General features: G+C 47.8%; 1 protein-coding gene across 1 annotated transcript in view; it reads left to right on the top strand.

Annotated features, from left to right (window-relative positions):
• The first annotated feature begins 1,483 nt into the window (after positions 1–1,483).
• The window catches only part of FAM47E (family with sequence similarity 47 member E), a 37,421-nt gene continuing 17,465 nt past the window's right edge, over positions 1,484–21,439 (top strand). The window contains exons 1-5 of the mRNA XM_059158976.1: positions 1,484–1,600; positions 6,033–6,402; positions 8,509–8,651; positions 15,984–16,134; positions 19,096–19,290. Of these exons, the coding sequence (XP_059014959.1) occupies positions 1,527–1,600; positions 6,033–6,402; positions 8,509–8,651; positions 15,984–16,134; positions 19,096–19,290 (933 nt within the window). The 5' untranslated portion in view covers positions 1,484–1,526. The remainder of the gene's footprint in view (positions 1,601–6,032; positions 6,403–8,508; positions 8,652–15,983; positions 16,135–19,095; positions 19,291–21,439) is intronic.

The raw sequence follows: 21,439 nt of genomic DNA, 5'->3' as shown, positions 1-21,439 counted from the left end.
GTGGGGGGATTGGGGACAACCTGCACTGGCAAGAGCTTTACATTCACCATCTCTCTGATCTGCTCGTCACCCTTATAAGGAGATGCTATTATTTTCTCGATTTCAGACTAGAAAATCAATGGAGCTAAAAAAAAGTTTGATTAATGGCGCACAGGGGTGCATAATTATTAAGTAGCTGAGGGGGGATTTATCTCAGGTGGTGGGACCCCACGGCTCTACCCCGCACAGAAAAGGCGGCTGAATACATAAAGCAAATGAAGATGCTGGAACGAGTGTCCACGGACTCCGGGCAGCGTGAAGGGCAGCTTGCTTCCAGCTCATGCGCTCCTTGCTTGCAGGCCTGAGTCCCGCGAGCTGCTGCAGAGCTCACTGACTTCCCTTGAGATTCGCAGACCACTGGCCTTGAGGAGCGAAGGACCAAACTTTCCCAGAAGATAAGGCCCGGCTACATTCGGAAACAGCGGCCATGGATGCCCGCAAGTTCAGGGTCATGAAGGCAGATGGCTAAGGGCCCCGCTCCTGCTGCCCCTGCACGCAGCCTCCCTCCGTTCACCCGGGCCTCCCCCTGCTTTAAAACTCCTCCGGCTCCACCTGGAAGGGGAAGACGGTCTTTGTGACATTAGTCCAGTGTGTCCCCGAGCTGCTGGCTTCATGCCTGAAGCGACCCGTGCCTCCTCCCGCCGCTCGCGTCTGGATTGTTGCCTTCCCAGCTCCGGGCCGCCAAACCCGCGCTGGGAGCTGGTTCTGTCCCGTGTGAGCGCCACTTCCCCCGCGTCCACATGGCAACCGGCTTCCAGAGGCGACGCTCGTTTCCTCCCGCAGAGTTCCAGGACCAGAAGACTCCAGACTCGCACTGACGAGGACATCGTCCCGCTGTAAAGAACAATTTAATACAGTTGAGCATCTGGGGCAGGAGAGCGCCTGCGGCTCCGTCCCTCTGCAGGCAGCGCCCCAGGCTTCAGGCAGGAGCCCTCGCGGGGCGGCGACCTCAGCAAACCCAACACAGCCTCAGGCCGCCCACACGTGGGGCTGCGGCTCACCCGGACCACGGGTGAGGACGTCACGCTGGAAGCGGGTCCGGGCACAAGGGTCCAGTGACACGGATGGGGAAGGCTCTGGAAATCAGTCAGTTTGCAGGGCGAGGCCCAGGGATTCCCAAGTCCTGCCCGACCGCCAGCAGTCGGTGGACCTCTCCCCTCCCTTTCCACTCTTCCGTGGCCGTCCGTGCATCCATCCGTCCGTGCATCCATCCGTCCGTCCGTCCGTCCATCCATGCGTCCGTCCACCCGTCCATCCGTCCGTCCATCCATCCCGCCGGCCGCGTCTTGCTCTCCTTCGACAGCCCCTTCTGGAAACCGGGCTGAGCAGAGCAGGCGTCCGGCCGGCGCGAGGCCGGGGAACGCCGGGGGCGCAAGGGGGCGCCGGGGCGAACCCGGCGGGCGCACGGCTACGCGGTCTCCTAGCGACGCGGGCGGCCGGAACACGCACCGCGGGGGCCGGGCTGTGCTCGCCGGGCCGGGGAGACCATGGCCGTGCCCGGGGGGCTGTGCGGGCCTGCGGCGCCCACGCGGGGGCCAGCGGGCGGGAACCGGGGGCCCCGGTAAGCGCTTCCCGGTGACCGTCTCCGGCGGGTGCCGCGTGGGGGCGCCTGCTCCGCGCGACGCTGGGGCGGCGGGGCGGGGGCGGGAGTGGGGGTGGGGAGCAGTGGGCGGGTGCGGAGGGCGGGGAGCGGGGTGGGGGGTCGGGGGGCGGGGTGGAGGGTCGGGGGGCGGGCGCGGGGGCGCGGACGGCGGGGGGCGGAGAGGAGGTCCCCCGCCCTCCCTCCCCGGCAGCTCGGGCGCTGCTCGGTCGTCACAGAAACCACCCGCGCGGGGCGCTGCGGTCGCGCAGCCCGTGTTCCCCGCGGCGGCCTCCGGGGCAGGCGGACCCACAAACCCGCTCCGCGCGGGGGACCAAGGCCCCCGGAGAGCTTGGTGTCCCGCCGCCTTCTCCGGGTTAGTCGGGGTCTGGGGCTTCGCACCCCCCACCCCCGCGCTTGTGCCTGTGGCCGAACCGGGCCTGCGTCTGGGCTGGGGGAGCCCCGGTGCTGGGGCGCTCTGCGGCCTGTGGAACGGCCGGCGTCACCCTCGCAGGGCAGCCACCCGAGGCTTTCTGTCTCCGCGGGTTCCTTGAGCTGTGTAGGAGCCGGAGTTCGGCTGCTGCGACGCAGCCCGACGTGGCGGCAGATTTCAAGGTCTAGAACCGCAGAGGCTGAGTCAAGGCCGGCAGCTCCTCTCGTTTGCCTCGCGACCTTGCACGAGCTACAGCTCCTCCCGGGCTCAGTTTGCTGGGCGGTGAAATGGGAACAACACAATGAGCCAGCGTGAGAGGACTTTTGTGAGGAGTAACCGACGTGTCATCCGTAAAGCATATACTGCATACATTTTAGCAATTAGGAGGCCTTCTGGAAATTCTTTTCCCCCACATTTTCAAAGTTCTTGTTTTGAAATAATTGCAGACTTACAGGAAGTTGCAAAAACAGTACAGAGGTCCCATGGACCCGTCCCCCAGCTGCTTCCAGCGAACTAGCCTAGGTAACCGCTGCACCGTACGGAAGCAGGAAATGCGCACTGACACAATGTATTAGTTAGACCACAGACCGTGCTGAGGTTTCACCCGCTCTTGCTTGCAGTTGGGTGTGTATAAACTTCCATGAAGTTTTGTCACGTGTATTCATCAAGGAACAAAACAACTGTCTCACCAGAAGGCCCCTACTCCTTGCAACCCCTTTGTCAGCACTCCTTCCCCACCCCCAGCCTCTGGCAGCCAATATGGTACTTCATTTCCATAACTCTGTTCTTTTGGGGATGTTAGATAAATAGAATAATACAGTATAAAACCTTTCTTTTTTTTTTTTTAAGATTTTATCTATTTATTTGACAGACAGAGACCACAAGCAGGCAGAGAAGCAGGCAGAGAGAGAGGAAGGGAAGCAAGCTCCCCCCTGAGCAGAGGGCCCAACGCGGGGCTCCATCCCAGCACCCTGGGATCATGACCCGAGCCAAAGGCAGAGGCTTTAACCCACTGAGCCACCCAGGCGCCCCAGTATAAAACCTTTTAAGATGAGCTTTTTTTCCCCTCACTCAGCATAAAGCCCTTGAGATCCATCCAGCCATCATATTAGTAGTTTGTCCATTTAAAAAATATATTTATTTATTTATTTATTTGAGAGAGAGCATGGAGGTGGTAAGCAGAGGCAGAGGGAGAAGCAGGCTCCCTGCTAAGCAGGAAGCCTGATGTGGGACTGGATCCCAGGATTCTGAGATCATGACCTTAGCCCAAGGCTGACACTTAATTGACTGAACCACCCAGGTGTCCCAGTAGTTCGTTCATTTTTTTTTTTTTAAGATTTTTATTTATTTATTTGACAGACAGAAATCACAAGTGGGCAGAGAGAGAGGAGGAAGCAGGCTCCCTGCAGAGCAGAGAGCCCGATGCGGAGCTCAATCCCAGGACCCTGGGACCATGACCTGAGCTGAAGGCAAAGGCTTTAACCCACTGAGCCACCCAGGCACCCCATTCGTTCATTTTTGTTGCTGGTACGGATGTGCCACTGTTTTTTATTCATTTGACCTATTGAAGGATATGTAGGTGTTTCTAGTTTTTGGTTGTTGCTATCAACATTTGTGTACAGGTTTTTATACAAACATAGATTTTCATTTCTTTAGGATAAATGATCAATACTCTTGTAATTCTTACAGATGGGGATATTGATCCATGTAGCATATGCTAATGACTGTGAAAATAGTGAATATTTAGGGGAAAAAAATGTCCAATTTGATTTTCTGGGCCAAGCAAAAATTTTCATAGACTTAATAAAACACAGAGGGAAGTTTATTAGCTCTGAGAGGCAAGCGGGGCAGTGGGCAGGCCTCCAGCCCTAGTGGACGCTTGTTCATCTCTCCGAACTCAGTGTCTGAGAGGAGGTGGACTAGATTTCCTTCAGGTCCCGCCAGCTCTAACAGTCTATGAGACTGGAACTAGCTGCCAGGCTGTCCCCATTTTTGAGTGATATAACTGTCCCTAAGCAAAAAACAGTAATCAGATTTGATTTCATGAAGTGCTTGGATGTCTGAGTTACTTGTAAATGTGTGGAAAATAAACTTTATAAAGGTGTCTAATATTATAGAAGGTTGCTTGCTAGTAGGTCATGCTGAATGGGTCATCAGATGTTAAGGTTGGATGAAACTTCAACACCCTGCTGTTCAGCTCCTTAAGAGTGTTTTGTTTGTTTCAATGAGCGAATTTTTGTATCCTTTCATCTAGATCTTCACAGTAGAGCTGGTTTAAGCCCAATCACACACATACGCACACCCAGCAAGCAAGAAGTTTCTAGGACTCATAAGGAAAGAATAGGAATTAAGCGGGAAACTCTTAAAAATGCCTTGTGCCCGCAGGGTTGAGTGCAACACGGAGTAGATTTGGTATAAAGAGTGTTACAGATGAAAGGGGCCTGGAGGTGAAGAGGCTTCAGGGAAAGACACCAATAATATAGAACTATCTGACTAAGGAAGTGATGTATTAAGATAATGAGTGACCTGCCCTTAAGCTGCTCATGTTCCCAGTCCTGATGGCTAAAATATATTAGATTATCTAGGAACGAGTCTCATTTTCCTTCCATCAACTGCTTCCATCTCATAGTCATACCCTAACAGACCCCTGTGCAGACAGGGGTCTGGTGGGTAAGGGAACTGGGGGAAGCAGGCTGGGTAGAATAAGGCAGTAGGGAAGGGTGGAGACTGTGACTAAGAGAGCCTAGGACTTGTCTATAGAGGGCAACTATTATACCAATTGGTGGCTCCATGGAAACTTGGACCCAGTGTTCCCAGAGAACCTAATTTTTGCTCTAGATTATGTATGTAGGGCTCAAACACCTTTCTCGGGAGTCACACCACCTGGATTAAAATCTCCCCTCTACCATTTATTAGCTAGGGGATCTCTCACAAGGGTTTGTTTTGTTCCAAACTTCTTTGAGGCTCGATTTCCTTATCTATGAGTGGGAATAATGCTAGTACTCGGTACCTACTTCATTGGATTGTTATGAGATTTAGGTAAGTTCATGCATGTAAAGCATTTAGAACATGCCTGTTATATAAGAAGTCCTTGATATAAGTTAACTGATCAATTTTTTTTAAAGATTTTATTTATTTAATTTGACAGACAGAGATCACAAGTAGGCAGAGGCAGGCAGAGAGAGAGAGAGGGGAAGCAGGCTCCCCGCTGAGCAGAGAGCCGGATGCAGGGCTCGATCCCAGGACCTTGGGACCATGACCTGAGCTGAAGGCAGAGGCCCAACCCACTGAGCCACCCAGGTGCCCCTGTTCTAATTCTTATTCAAAGAGAAAAGGGACCAAATGACAGGTCTGTAGGCCCCACGCTGCCTGTGGACGGCCAGTTTGAAAACTTTGACCCTTTGGGTTTAGGGAGTGAACTGCGGCCCACAGAGGTTAAATGAAGTGCCAAAGTCATTCAGCCGGTTAAGGGTGAGTGATCCCTGGGATCCAGATTCTTCCCCCTGCCCTGTGGTCCTTTGTTGCAACCTGTGACAAGGAGAATGGGTAGATGAACCTGGTGGTAATAACATTAGATGTACTCCTAGTGGCATGGATGGGCCTTTATAATACGGTGCTTGGCAAATCAGTAAGAAGTGGAACGGTCCCATTTATGTAAGTGAAGAAAAAACGCACATACAAGAACGATGCAGATATTACAAGGCTGGTAGAAGTGAGAGGGAACATTTCAAATCTGGGAGAGGGAGGGGTTTTGCCTGCGCAGGGAGAGCAGTGAGCGTGGGATGCGCGCCAACAGCCTAAAGCGAACAGGGGAGGGGCCGTGCATAGGCCGGAGGTGGTGGGCCGCCGAGCTAGGAGTCTGATTAGCTCGCCCCCTCCACCAAGCCCTCCTCCCCTACCTCATGCCCTCAAGAAAGGTGGAGGCCAACCTCCTTCCAACCTCTGCCCCCCCCACCCCCCGTGGTGCGTGCTGTCTTCCAGGTGCGAAGAGCGTCTACCTTCCCAGGGCTTCACAAAGCCCAGGCACCGGCCGCCGCGCCCCCCCGCCCTGGACGGCCTGCGGTGGACGTTCGTGAAGAAGGGCCTGGATGACTTCCGGAGGGGCTGCCCGCCGTGCGATGCTCTGCTCACTCGCGGTCCTCAGGAGGCCTTTCTCCCCCAGATCCGTCCCCCAGCTCGCCGACCCGCCCCAGAGAAGAGGCAGCGCAGGTGGCCCGAGGGAGCAGCCCCGTTTCCTGAGCTGTCCCCTGCGCAGCGGGCGCGGGGGGCCTTCCTGGCGGACGTGGAAGCCCAGCGGACCCCGCACCCTTTGGCTCTCTACCCGAATCTGGGAGAGGACATGCCCGTTGAGGTGACCTCCTGACCTAGGGCTGTGGGAGGGCCTCTAGAGGAATTCCCCTTAGACGCGGGGGAGCTCCTTTGAGGGGTGGCGTGTTTGCGGGGTTGGGGGGACAAGTGGGTGCGCCCCGGGGGCTGGCGCAGCCTTCCTTGCTCCTGGGAAGGACACTGGCAGCAACACACGGGCCACTCCCTGTGTTTGCTATGAAGCCACACAACTTCGAAAGGTCCAGTAAACCAGAAACATTCGACGCCTTCACCCCGAAGTTCTACCAGCCTGCTTCGCCTGGGCCTTTTCGAGGGCAGGAGCCACCGGGGACATTGTCAGTCTTGCTTCTGTTCCTTTAGCCTGGTGTCGGGAGGTGTCCGTGGTACTTAGGTCTCAGATGGGGCGTGGGGTGGGGAGCCTGCAAGGTTCTGGGGAAACTGACCACATGGTCAGGCTGGGTTTGGACGGCGGCTTCAGTATGCCCCGCATCCCGGCTGCCTTTGACTCTGAGCTCCGGAATCCTCAGCCTGTGGCTCCCATTCCTGTATCCCAGGGCGCTTCCAGGCCTGCAGGCATCCAGTCTGTCTTTCAAACGAGAAGGGGAAGGGGGCCAAGGTTAAAGGGTCCGGGCCAGTGGACTGTCTTTTAATTAGACAAAGGACAACCTTCGTGGCAAACATCTCATTCCTCTGAGCACTTCTAGCTGCTGTGGGACACTAGAAAATGGAGTTTCTTGGTTGGGCATTGGGAGGGAAAACAAAATCTGGATTACAATTCTGTTAGATTTAAGGAAAAAGGTGGAATGGATATTGGGCAGGGAGCTTACAGGGCCTGCTGCCCTGCCTACGCCCACGTAGTCTGCTCCCTCGGGCACTCCGCGAGCCTGACTTCTCTGCAAAGCCCTCCCAGGCCCTTTCTTAGTCAGAGTCAAGTCCTTGCCATGGCCTGAAAGGCCCTGTGTGCCCGTCTGCTCGCTGCCCCACCCCTGCTCTGCTCCCGCTGCAGCCTCACCCCTGCTCTCACCCCGCCCTGGCCATGCTGACCTCCTGGCTGCTCTGTGAACTTGAGCAAGCATGTCCAGTTCTGATCTCCCTTCTGTGCCCCGACACCTGCCCCTACACGTCTGTCTGGCTCACTCCTTCACGTGCTTCAGATCCTTGCTCAGATGTCTCATAAAATAACACTTCCCCTCTGCCCCATCCTCTAGCACTCGTTGTGACCTATTTTTCGTCATAGCTCTTGTCGCCCCTGGGCTCCTTGCTGGAGTAGAATCTCTAGAAGGGCGGGGACTTCATCGGCATCTTTCACTGTGCTCCACTATACCCGCCGTGGGGTAGACCCTCAGTAAGGATTCGTGGAAAGTGAATAAGTGAATAAGTGACTGGTGGCAGAAAAGTCTGTAGAAAGGACAACCAGAATTTCTAATCAATTTTCCACCTGGGGCTTTCCTCCTGGGCCTCCTACAGGCCAGAGCTGCTGAGCCCATGACAAGCAGATTGTTTCCACTTACCCCCAGATGGCACTTGGGATTGTGGCCCTTATTTCCATGTCTGACCTCCCCAGCGAGGTGTGTTGGCTTCTTTCCGAGGTGGGATCTCTTCTTATGGTACCATGGTGGCCACTAGCTGCTCTAGATTGAAATTCTGCCAAGAAAAAGATCACCTCTTTTTGCATGCTTCCAGCAAAATCCCATCGCCTGGTTCCCGTGGGTAAAACCTGGCTTGTGTGCCTGTTGCTCAACCAGTCACCGTGGTCTCAACTGTCCTGGCCTGCCCGTGGAGCACGGATGGAGTCCAAGAAAAATCTAGACACTGTTATGTGTGGGAGGAAGTTAAAAGCAAAAACTATCTGGAGGCACTGGGCTCAGGGGAGCAGTGAGGGACTGGGGTAGGCCCAGGGGGACTATTCCATCTGGAGGAAACGGACGTAGCACAACAGCCGATCCCTAATATCTAGGTGGGGGACACCTACCCATAGCGCCCCGCCCAGGACTCGCACAGAAACCGATGAACGGCTTAACCGCTGGAAAAGCAACGCCAAGGGGCATGTTGGTCTGTTCTGCTTTAGAATCCAGGGGCTTCTCTTTTTTGGCACATTGGTCTTCTCTCCAAGGTGGTTTTCTGTTTGTAGCTCTTATTCAAGGTGCTGGACGTGCTGGATCCCGACAGGAAACTGGAGGACACGTGGGCCTATTGTCAGGGTGTCAGGAAAAGAGCAAAGGAACCAGCCAAACTCTTAAGAAAAAAACTTTCCACCCAAGACGACCCGGGCCTGTAAGTATTGTCCTTAACCCCTTGCTGGTTCTGACACCGACGAAATATTTGAGGACTTCCCTTCTCGAAGCTCCGTTTGAATAATTTCGAGGAGCAAAATAACTTACTTAATAACCTAACTTCCAAGGAGAAGGCAACAAAGCCTTGGGTCCTCCTGTGAGTAGTGTTTATTTCAGAAATGAATGTGAATTACCCGGCAATAGACCCTACACGGGTACATGACTCTAGGACAGCAGTTTGGGAAGAGGAAAACTGCAGAAAACCTGGCTAACTGACCCACAGCGACTGAGTTATCTATGTCAGAAGCCTTTTACTCAACGTGATTGGGACCAGTAGTTGGCTAGAAAGCAAACCAAAACAGAAAGAGGAACACAGGGACTTATACAGAATGATATCAAGTCCTCGAAGCATTTCACTTTACTCTAAAACGTAACAGTACATTCACTTGCTCAGTCTTTTCATGTCAAGCCTTTTTTGGAGTCTGTGCCTGCTTGAAGTTCCCAGTCATCATTTTTGCCTAAACTACACCAGGAACTCTACCTTCATTAACCCTTTCCAAAGCACTAAGCTTAATTTTCATAGAAACCTCCTTCTTTTGTATCACTCTCTTATATTCCCAGTTCACATAATTAATCTGAAATGTTCATGGGACGATAAGTATGCTACACAAAAATAGATTCGGGGGGCGCTGGGGTGACTCAGTCGGTTACGCACCTGACTTCAGCTCAGGTCCTGGGATCAAGCCCCCTAATGGGCTGTGCAGGGAACTGGCTTCTCCCTCTGTCTGCCCCTCCCCCCACAACCCATGGCTCCGTCTCTCTTTTTCTCTCTCTTAAATAAATAAATAAAATATGAAAAAAATAGTTTTTGGATACAAATTCAACTTGTGAATTTAGATGACATCACTGGTGGGCCCTTAGGAGTGTGGATGAAGGAGAGAAAGGCTGATCCACAGCCCTTGGGCCACTTAATACCCAGGCCCATGGTCAGGATGTGTGGAAGGGACCACATTAGAGCTTTTATTCAATTATACTTGTTTGCTGACATGAGACGCAGGGTGACAGGAACCCAACTCTCCTGGCCCCTCATAGAATTGGGGAAAAGACCTGGGCACACTCATCTCCGCTCTGTCCTTCTTTCAGTAGGAAGCAAGATGGCGCATGGGAAACACAAACCCTGTCTGCTCTTCCCTTCCTGAGGGGACCCCCGGCCTGGCCCAGCACCACTGGAGCCTGCTGGGTGCCGGGACAGTCTGCCCATTTCTGGGTTTCAGTGACCAGGTCCTTTGGACCTAAATCCATGTGCTCCAACATGGTTGTTGTCAGTAATAATATTTTGGCTTTCATCTTTGCTCTTTGTATTGTTTTGCTCAGAAACTGGGGGTTAGGGGGAGGGAGAGGAGCTTTATAAGTAGGGATCCCCTTGGAGAGCCCAGCAGAGTGGGTCACTGTGGCCCTATGAACATCTTTGAATTTTTTGATCCTCGGCGAACTGTTAGCTGGTTCTCTTTCTGTAGAACGAAATGAAACGAAACAACGGTACTTGCTGAGTACCTGCTATGGGTCATAGACAATGCTAGGCTCTGAGGACAGAATGGTAAACAGATTAGGACCCTGTCCTCATGGGGATTACAGCACGGTGTGGAAGGGAACAGTGAATACATACAGAAAGTATGCATCTTAGTTCACAAAGCCGTATGTTTTTAAAACACCACTTTTCTCTCTTTTTCTATTTACGTCTGGCCCCAAACCCTCATCCCAGTGAGCTGCAAACCAGTCATGGTCATCATTTGTACTATAAGAAAGTGGGGTAGGTCCCCAGTAATTGCAGGACTGATCTTTAACCTCTTTCTGGTCTTTGGGACTCCTCTCTGCATTCTCGCTGTTTGTGCTACACCCTGTGCGCCCCTGCCCCTTCCATGTCACCCACAATGTCGAGTATAATTGGTGCAACAAGCTTGGGCTTCCACTGGAGAGATGTTCTGCCTTTAACAGTAGGCAGGCAGTTTCCTTGGTCAACCCTGAAAAAATCTTCAGGAAAAGAAATTAAAAGCAGATGTGTTGTCTACTTAGAAGGAGAAAAGATAATAGTATAGAGGAAGTGAACCAAACTAATATCTTAATAAATTATCATCACAGAATGAATGTGTAATTGCCTAATGGCAAGGTTTTCTGTCAGTGTAGTCTTAGCACATTCTGTTAGCATGTCCTTGTCCGTGCTTGCTGTATAAAATAACATGAATCTGGTGGCTTACAACAACAGAAATTTATTATCCCACAGTTCTGGAGGCCAGAGTCCAAAATCAGTACTACTGTGATGAAATCTAAGTGTCAGCAGGGCCATGTTCCTTCCAGAAGCTCTAGGAAGGAATGCACTCCTTGCTTCCTCAAGCTTCTGGTGGCTACGGGCATTCTACAGCTGTGGCTATGTCACTCCAATCTTCGTGGTCAAAATCTTCAAATCTCTCTGCTCTGTTTTTACATTCCCTTCTCCTGTGTGTGTGTGGGGTGTGTGTGTGTGAAATCTCCCTCTGCACTTCTCTTACAAGGACACTTTGAAATGCCAACTGAGTATTACTCCCACCTTAAAAGACCACCAGAGACGTGAGTCAAAGCCAAGCAGCAAGGGTCGTTTATTGCAGGTTCGAGCCTGGACCTCTGCGCCGCTCGTTGCCGATAACGCCGAGAGGTCCGGAGCTGGGTCGGTGCAGGATTTTTATAGACAGATACAAACAAGTTTCGGGTAGGGCTGAGCTGATTGGTTGACAGTTTGAACAGGCATACTTGGCGTCAGTGGATTGGGTCAGGGGGTCCGCCCGCGAAAGCAGACAAAGCAATCTTACAGAAGCAGAACTGGCCGGGTTAGACCACGCATGCGGAAAAAAGCACTATCAGGATATTGAAGGCCTGGTTACTATCAAGTAAAGACAATTGGGAGTCTCCTGGTGGAATGTTATATTCCTGCTATCAAGCATCCTTGTTAATGAGATTTAGGTTTAGAAGAAATTTAACTTGATTTACTTTTCCTTCCACCTCCGCCTCCTTCGGTTTTTCATGGAGGGGAGGGTGACATTAGGGCTTGAGGAACTGAGTTCTGTGTCTTTGGAAATTGGGCTATTGATAAGGTAACTTCTTTGTTTGTAAATCTCAAGGACATTTGCAAACCAAGGGAGACTCCTGCCTTGCAGGACTGTGATTTCTGCAAGTTAACTATTTATCGTTTTATGGCAGTCAGGGGTGCCTGAGGAATGCTACACATATGGAGGGGAGCGGGTGAAGGGGGGGTGCAAGGCGCCAGCTTTTGCTTTGTCCTCAGCCAGCCTCCTGCTCCCTCATCAACTTGTGATGGCATTTAGGACCCACCCAGATAATCCAAGATAATCTCCCCATCCGAAGTTAAATTAATTAAATTAATCGTATATAGAGAGATAATTTTTCCAAGTAAAGTAACATTTACAGGTTCCAAGGATTAGCACCTGATCCCTTTGGGGGCCATCATCAGCTTACCGCAGGGTGAGGTAATATCTCCCATCTTTAAAATAACTTATTGAGCACAGAGTCTCTCCTTTCCTTTAGAGCAAAGCTCCATGAAAGAGGTGCCCGTATTTACTTCCTCTTCTTTCTTTAACTCATCAGCACTCCAGTGGATCTGCCCTGGGTCATGGTCGCCATTGACTTCTCAGTGATGATCATGTTTGATGGGCCAGTAGTAGTTGACACAACTGATCATGTCCTCTTTCTTGAAACACTTTTGGTTTTTTTGTTCACTTGGCCTCAGGTCACCTCTCATTCATGGCTCTCGTCCCCCTTCAATGATCTCTCCCCAGTCTTCATTTGCAGGTCCCTCCTCCTCTTCTTTTTGACCTTGAAGTACATCGGACTCGGTCATCTGCTGAGGTGATCTCCCTCTGCGCAGCTTTATATGGATGTTCAACATTTGCCCATGAATCTACCCTTGCCATCTCAAACTCAGCAAGTCCACACTGAACTCTTGATTTCTTCCCCAAACCTACTCACCCTTCTATCTTCTCTAGATAATTAAATAGTAACTTCATTCTTCTAGTTACTTTCGAAACTGCCAACAAATCTTAATGGCTTTACCTTTGAAATATATCAGTCATACCTACTGTATGACTGTTGCTCTGTTCCAAGATCCCACCATCTCTTACCTGAATTATTGTCATAGTTTACTCACTGGTCTCGTAAGCTCCACCCAACATAGCCCTGCTCTCTGCCCCAACAGTAGTTAAAATGATTCTTTTAAAAACTTAAGTCAGCCTCATTCCTCTACTCAAAATTCTCCAGATAAGGCAGAGCACAGGGAATGTAGTCAGTGGTATTATAACAGCCTCATAGGGTGGCAGATGGCAGCTACACCGGCGTAACATGCAGACTTGTTGGATCCCTGGGTTGCACACCTGAAACTCAGGTGACATCATGGGTCAAGCACACCTCAATTACACAAACATACTGCGACATCCATATCATGGCCATAAATGCTGTGTTTTTTATTTAAAAAATTCTCCAACTGCTTGCTTATTCAGAGTAAAATCCAAAGTCTCACGGTTGACTCTAAATGCTCTTACGATCAGGCACCCTTACCCATCAGGCCTCACTCTCTGCTACTCTGTCCCTTGGTCTCACCCCTCTAGTCACACGAGCCTCTCTGCTGTGCCTCGACCATGCTCAGCACACCCATGCCTTGGGCCCTTTGTACATGTTTTTTTTCTGCCTGGGTCTGCAGTTTGATATCTGCATGGTTTGATCCATTTCTTCTTTGGGGTCCCTGGTCAACTATCACTTTGGTAGTGATGCCTTCTCTGTAGAAATAAAAAGCCCCCCGTCAACACTGTCCACACCTCCTGCCCTGTTTTATTTTTCTTTATTTTTTTTTATATTTTTATTTTTCTTTGTATCACCTGGCATAGGCTTACCTCTTTCCCATCTGTCTCAATCTTAAGTTCTATGAGGATAGGGTTTAAACTTTATTTACAGCTGAATCCTAATGCCCGGAGCTGTGCCTGGTACTTAGCTGGTGTTTAGTAAATGTTTGTTGAATGGATGGATGGATGAATTAATATATGGGTGCTCTGGGTAAAAGGTACAGGGTACCAGGAAGAAAGTGTGGGTTCTGGGGACAGCCTGGGAACACCTCCCTGAGGAAGGGATATGTATGTTGGAACAAAAGGGAGATGAGGGAATGCAGAAGGCATTGCAATCAGATGTTGCAACATGTGCAAAGGCCCTGTGGCTGAAGGGAGCATGAGGAGTTCATGAAACTGACAGAAGGCCATGATGGCCACAGCTCAGAGAGTGAGGGAGGATGGTAATGGCAGAGGAATCTAGAGAAACAGGCAAGGATTGGGCCATGAAGGACCTTGGAAACGGAATTAAGACTTAGGTCTTTTTAATGGAAGAGTAATAATCTATTGAATACAAAAACTTGTGCCTGAACATTCTTTCATAGCAGCACTGTGCATGATAGCCCAGATGTCCATCAACTGATGACAGATAAACAAAACGTGGTCTCCTCAGACAATGGAATCTTAGCCATAGAAGGGAGGAAACCACTGATACATGCTATAACATGTATGATCCTTGCAGCGTACTGGATGAAAGAGGCCAGACACAAAATGCCATATGTTTGGGGCACTTGGGTGGCTCAGTTGGTTGGGCAGCTGCCTTTGGCTCAGGTCATGATTCCAGGGTCCTGGGATCGAGCCCTGCATCGGGCTCCCTGCTCAGTGGAGAGCCTGCTCCTCTCTCTCCCTCTGCCTGCTGCTCTGGTTACTTGTGCTCTTTCTCTATCTCTCTGTCAAATAAATAAATAAAAATCTTTAAAAAAAAGAGAGAGATCACAAGTAGGCAAACAGGCAGGCAGAGAGAGAGAGAGGGAAGCAGGCTCCCTGCTGAGCAGAGAGCCCGACATGGGACTCGATCCCAGGACCCTGAGATCATGACCCGAGCTGAAGGCAGCGGCTTAATCCACTGAGCCACCCAGGTGCCCCAATAAAATCTTTTTTTAACAATGCCATATAAGGTTCCATTCAGATAAAATGTCTAGAATAGGCAAATCCATAGAGACCAAACGTAGATTACTGGTTTTCAGGAGCAGAGAGAATGGGGGAAATGAAAAGTGACTGTCAGTGGTTACGAAAGATGCTTTTTGGGGGGCAATGCAGATGTTCCAGAATTAGATAATGACAGTGGTTGCATAACTTGGTAAATGTATGGAAGCCACTGAATTGTATATTTTGAAATGGTAAATATTATAGTATGTGAGTTCTATCTCAATCTAAAAAAGAAGGTATTGAGAGGTTTAATTGAGGGCGAAGGGGGACCTCATTTGCTATGACCAGATTTATATTTTGAAGTGATTGTTTTAGCTGCGGTGCTGAGAATGGATTACGGTTTGGGGGTTGGGGCCCTAGGGGAGATCAGAGATACCAGTGAAGAACATTTGCAACAGTCCAGAGACAGAGGTAGAATTTAAGCCTACCAGATTTGTTTTTTTTTTTTTTTTAATTAAAGCTTTTTTTTTTTTTTTAAAGATTTTATTTATTTATTTGACAGAGAGAGATCACAAGTAGTCAGAGAGGCAGGCAGAGAGAGAGGCAGAGAGAGAGGAGGAAGCAGGCTCCCTGCTGAGCAGAGAGCCCGATGCGGGACTCGATCCCAGGACCCTGAGATCATGACCTGAGCCGAAGGCAGCGGCTTAACCCACTGAGCCACCCAGGCGCCCCATGCCTACCAGATTTGTTAACGGGTTGGATTTTAGGGATGAGAGAGAGAAGTCAAGGACATCTCCTGCTTGTTAAGATTGTCAATGGCTTTAGGGAACTCCAAACACAGTAAATGGGCACATGCCTTAATAAATGGTACTCACGGGGTGCCTGGGTGGCTCAGTGGGTTAAAGCCTCTACCTTCCGCTTAGGTCATGATCCCAGAGTCCTGGGATCGAGCCCCGCTTTGGGCTTTCTGCTCAGTGGGGACTCTGCTTCCTTCTTTCTCTCTGCCTACTTGGGATCTCTGTCTGTCAAATAAATAAATAAAATCTTTTTAAAAAAATGGTACTCATAATTTCAAAATATCAACTTATACTAATAAAATGCTATATTCATTTTAATTATTATAACAACTCATGATATACTTGCCTTTATGATATTAATAATGAGAAGGTAGTCTCTGGAAAATTAACGTCTACCTTGTAAAACTTGTGAGAGACTATTAGAAATGCAAGCATTACCACTTCTTTCTTTAAGATAGTGTTTGATATCTGTTTGGATTCATGGTGTCTCATCTTGTAAGTCTTTGATGATCTCATTATTCTTAGTCCCAAGAAGACTGCTGTGTCACATCCAGGTCAATGGCTTTATGAAGAAAAGAAGCCACATCAAACAGATTTGCTCCGTGAAGATGGTCCTCTTATCCATGAAAATGTGCGCAAAGGAGTTAGGGACTTCTGCAACTGGGCTACTACTTTTGTAAGTTCATAGTAATACTTACAACCAACTTTTTAAAGTCAAGCTCAGAGTTGCTATTATTAAAAAACAATGTTAGGATATGATCTAAGTCAAATAAAGTTATAAAGGAATTATGATTCTTCCATCATTTATGATAGGAGTGTTCCCTATAGATGATGTTTCTGGAAAGTTTGCAAGCTTGCAGAGTATTTGAGTGCTTATTGTTTATATGCCACATTGTTGCTGTTTCTTTCTTTTTAGTGGCTCTTTTTCTTTGCCAACTTTATTGAGATATAAATGACTTATGATATTGTGTAAGTTTAAGGTATACAATGTGATAATTTGATATATATAAATATGCATTTATATATATCAAAATGATTACCACAATTGCATTAATTAACACATGCATCACCTCACATAATTATCTTTTTTTCTTTGCATTTTTAAAATTTTTTTATAAACATATAATGTATTTTTATACCCAGGGGTACAGGTCTGTGAATCGCCAGGTTTACACACTTCATAGCACTCACCATAGCACATACCCTCCCCAAGGTCCATAACTCCACTTATGGACCTTTCTCTGACCCCCTCTCCCCCCAGCAACCCTCAGTTTGTTTTGTGAGATTAAGAGTCACTTATGGTTTGTCTCCCTCCCGATCCCATCTTCTTTCATTTATTCTTCTCCTACCCCCCTAACCCCCATGTTGCATCTCCACTTCCTCATATCAGGGAGATCATATGATAGTTGTCTTTCTCCGCTTGACTTATTTCGCCAAGCATGATACCCTCTAGTTCCATCCACGTCATCGCAAATGGCAAGATCTCATTTCTTTTGATGGTTGCATAGTATTCCATTGTGTATATATACCACATCTTCTTTATCCATTCATCTGTTGAGGGACATCTAGGTTCTTTCCATAGTTTGGCTATTGTGGACCTTGCTGCTATAAACATTTGGGTGCACATGCCCCTTCGGATCACTACGTTTGTGTCTTTAGGGTAAATACCCAGTAGTATGATTCCTGGGTCATAGGGTAGTTCTATTTTCAGCTTTTTGAGGAACCTCCATGCTGTTTTCCAGAGTGGCTGCACCAGCTTGCATTCCCACCAACAGTGTAGGACGGTTCCCCTTTCTCCGCATCCTCGCCAGCATCTGTCATTTCGTGACTTGTTAATTTTAGCCATTCTGACTGGTGTGAGGTGATATCGCATTGTGGTTTTGATTTGTATTTCCCTGATGCCAAGTGATGTGGAGCACTTTTTCACGTGTCTGTTGGCCATCTGGATGTCTTCTTTGCAGAAATGTCTGTTCATGTCCTCTGCCCATTTCTTGATTGGATTATTTGTACTTTGGGTGTTGAGTTTGCTAAGTTCCTTACAGATTTTGGACACTAGCCCTTTATCTGATATGTTGTTTGCAAATATCTTCTCCCATTCTGTCAGTTGTCTTTTGGTTTTGTTAACGGTTTCCTTTGCTCTGCAAAAGCTTTTGATCTTGATGAAATCCCAATAGTTCATTTTCATAATTATCTTTTTTGAATGTGGTGAGAACATTTAAGATCTACTCTCTTAGCAACTTTCAAGTATAAATACAATTTTGTTAACTGCAGTCACCACACTGTACATCAGATTCCCAGAACTTCTTCATCTTACAACTGAAAGTTTATATATTTTGGCCAATAACTACTCATTTTCCCCACCCTGCTATTTCATATTTTTATTTTCCATTTCCATGTCCTTTTTTCTCAGTCCTTCACTCCTTCAACTCATTTTTCTCAGTTATATTTATCTTAACCACAACCTTCACAAAAGATATTTCTGACACGAGTAGACTTTTGTTTGTTCTTAAAGTCTTTCCTTGCCCTCCTTCCAAGAATCCACTTAAATTCCTATTTGTATTCTTAAGTCCCTGCAGATGTCTTCTTAGTTTTCTCCTGGATTTAAGACCTTCTAGGATATATAATCTTCTGCTCCTGTTTTTTGAAAACATTAGTCAGTTTTAGCCAATGTATTATTCAGGACTACTTCATTGGAAATCCAATGAATTTTCCAATCCTGAATTGGAAATCCAATTCAGATTGGATTAAGGGAGAGAAGGGAACCATCCTGAGGTCCTAGGAGCTTCAGGTATAGCTAGATCTAGGTCCTAAAATGTTGCAAGGTGTTCTCTCTGCCTCTTGACTCCTCTATCTGAACCTATTTATCTGACTCCAGTTTCAGGTGTGCTACATAGTTATTTGCCGTTCTATACATTATGCTGTGTTCACCACAAGTGTAGTTACTACCTGTCACCATATAACACTATTACAATACCACTGTGTTTCTATGGTGTACTTTTTATCACCATGACTTATTCATTCCATAACTAGAAACCTTTACCTCCCAATCTCCTTCACGCATTTCACCTGTTCCCCTACTCACCTCTCTTCTGAAAACCCCCAGTTTGCTCTCTGTGTTTATAAGTCTGTTTCTGTTTTCTTGTTTGCTTTTTCATTTGTTTTGTTTTTTAGATTCCACATCCAGGTGAAGTCATGTCGTATTTGTCTTTCTCTGCCTTATTTCATTTAAGCAGAACACCCTTTGGGTCCATCCATGTTCTCACAAATGGCAAGAACTCATTCTTTTTTATGGCTGAGCAATATTCCTGTGTGTGTGTGTGTGTGTGTGTGTGTGTACGTGTACACACCATGTATTCTTTATGCACTCAGAAGTCTGCTTAGGATTCAGCAGACTGAATTTGTCTCAGCCCATTAATTCCCTCAGGGACCTGCTGCTCCTGGCTGTCCTGAGTTGTCCCGTAGCACACCGACGAAGTCCTCCAGAGCCCCAATACTTCTTGTTCCCAGTGAATGCTGACCGAGCATTTTCTACCTGTCCTCCAAACGACCTCTTCTTAGCCATAATCAAATACCTCCATTAGATTAAAGAAGAATTTCACCATTTGTCCTTCACTCGTGCAATGTGATAATCTTCTAGGGAAGTTCCAACATTGATGAAGAGTTCATCCTGAAGCAGTTTGACATTGACTGTCAGAGCAAGCCCAGCCATGATGTGTCCCCCCCGACCAACCAGGCTCCTCCGGAGCTAAAGAAGAGAGCGGGATTAAAGAAACTGCAGGAACCACCGTTTTTCCAAAAACCAGACTATGAGCAGAAACTCCAGAAACCACAGGTAACTGCCAAAGAGGAAAAGACTGAAAACCAAAGAAAATTAAGTAGGATTAAAATCTTAAATGTTCTTGAATTCTGGTACTTCAAGGGGGCAGTGGCCTTTTTTCAGTAGAATTCTTGAAAATTTTTTTGGTGTTTAGTAAATATTTGTTAAATCAATGAATATTTAATATATATAATAAAGCTAGTTACATAAACAAGGCATAACATTCAGCATTATTTTTTAAAAGATTTTATTTTCTATTTGGAGAGAGAGAGGATGAGAGAGGGAGCACCAGCAGGGGGAGGGGCAGAGGGAGAAGCAGGCTCCCTGCTGAACAGAGAGCCCGATGCGGGACTCCATCCCAGGACCCTGAGACCATGACCAGAGCTGAAGGCAGAGGCCCAACTGACTGAGCCCCCCAGCCACCCCCAGCACTATTATTAATATCTGCATAGTTGTTGTTATCTCTATGTGTTTTACATGTTGAAATTCTAACAGTTGATGGAAATATATATGACAGTTTATTATTCTAAGAGTTAAATCCTACAGTTAATGATCATGAAAGTTGTTTATTCTTTAGCCAAAGAATTCTTGAGTGTTGGGGGGAGTCTTATGGACCACAGACAGTCATTCTTGAGCACATGCTTGCAGATTACTAACAAATCGCTCAGTTTTTCAATACCACTTTCCCATGAAGATAGAAGAACAAGGAAACAGAGGAGAAAAAGCACACTCTGTTCCAAAGGGAAGTAGAATGGACTTTTAAGTGCTTTTCTACTTTTTTTCACGATATACAGCTACAAATACATATATACACAAATCAAATTGTAGCAGTCCAATAACAGATTGTTTTAAAAGATTTTATTTACTTATTTATTTGCGAGAGAGGTGGGGAGGGAGAGAGAGAATTTGAAGCAGACTCTGTGCTGAGTGCAGAGCCCAACCTGGGGCTCGATCTCACGACCCTGAGATCGTGACCTGAGCCAAAACCAAGACTTAGAGGCTCAACCAACTGAGCCACCCAGGACTCCCAAGTTCAATAACAGATTTAAGTACTTAACTGGTGGTATAAGCCTGGGGTGTGAGGGAAGTTCCTTTCTCTGAAAGTGAAAAACAATATATTATCCCTCTGTTTTCTACCTGTGATCTTTGATACTATATTTCTGACATTTAAACATAGTAACTTCGTCCTCTACAGCTGACCACCATTCGGTGACCTGCTTTTACATATGTGATGTTTCCCATCCGTGGTTACATATGCGATGTTTTCCATCCGTGGTTACATATGCGATGTTTTCCATCCGTGCTTACATATGCGATGTTTTCCATCCGTGGTTACATATGCGATGTTTTCCATCCGTGGTTACATATGCGATGTTTTCCATCTGTGCTTACATATGCGATGTTTTCCATCCGTGCTTACATATGCGATGTTTTCCATCTGTGGTTACATAAGCGATGTTTTCCATCCATGGTTACATATGTGATGTTTTCCATCCTTGGCTCCACTGCACAAGGTTTAGGAAAAATATGCATTCCGACACTAATAGCAGCGCTTGAAATTTTCTGTTTGCTCTTCATCTCTGTAAAGCGTAAAGTGCACCGTAATGCTGGACAGGCAGGTTGTGTCCATCACACCCGAGGCCTGAACCACAGCTGGCCCTGGATCGGGGCTGAATCACATTGCTCAATCCCCTATGTACAAATCATTGCACAAGTGCTGCTTTACCAGCCCTGCTGGTTATTGCCAAAACTGAACTTTTGACTGGCAGACAGAGGGTCACTATGTGAAAGTTAAAGTACATTTCCATATGGGGTCATTTTCCTTTGCTGGTAGGACCTCCTTAAATCCTACTGTGGATCTGCTGGTGATTAATTCCGTCAGCCTTTGTGTGTCTGAAAATATCCGTACCGTGCCTTCATTTTTAAAGATGTTATTTATCAGAGAGAGAGAGGGGGAGAGAGCGAGCACAGGCAGACAGAATGGCAGGCAGAGGCAGAGGGAGAAGCAGGCTCCCTGCTGAGCAAGGAGCCCGATGTGGGACTCGATCCCAGGACGCTGGGATCATGACCTGAGCTGAAGGAGCTGCTTAACCAACTGAGCCACCCAGGCGTCCCCGTGCCTTCATTTTAAAAACAACTTTTGTGGGTATAGAATTCTAGGCTC

The sequence above is a fragment of the Mustela lutreola genome, chromosome 1 (assembly GCF_030435805.1).
Source record: "Mustela lutreola isolate mMusLut2 chromosome 1, mMusLut2.pri, whole genome shotgun sequence".
NCBI classification, from domain to species: domain Eukaryota; kingdom Metazoa; phylum Chordata; class Mammalia; order Carnivora; family Mustelidae; genus Mustela; species Mustela lutreola.
This window is presented reverse-complemented; position numbering and strand designations above follow the sequence as displayed.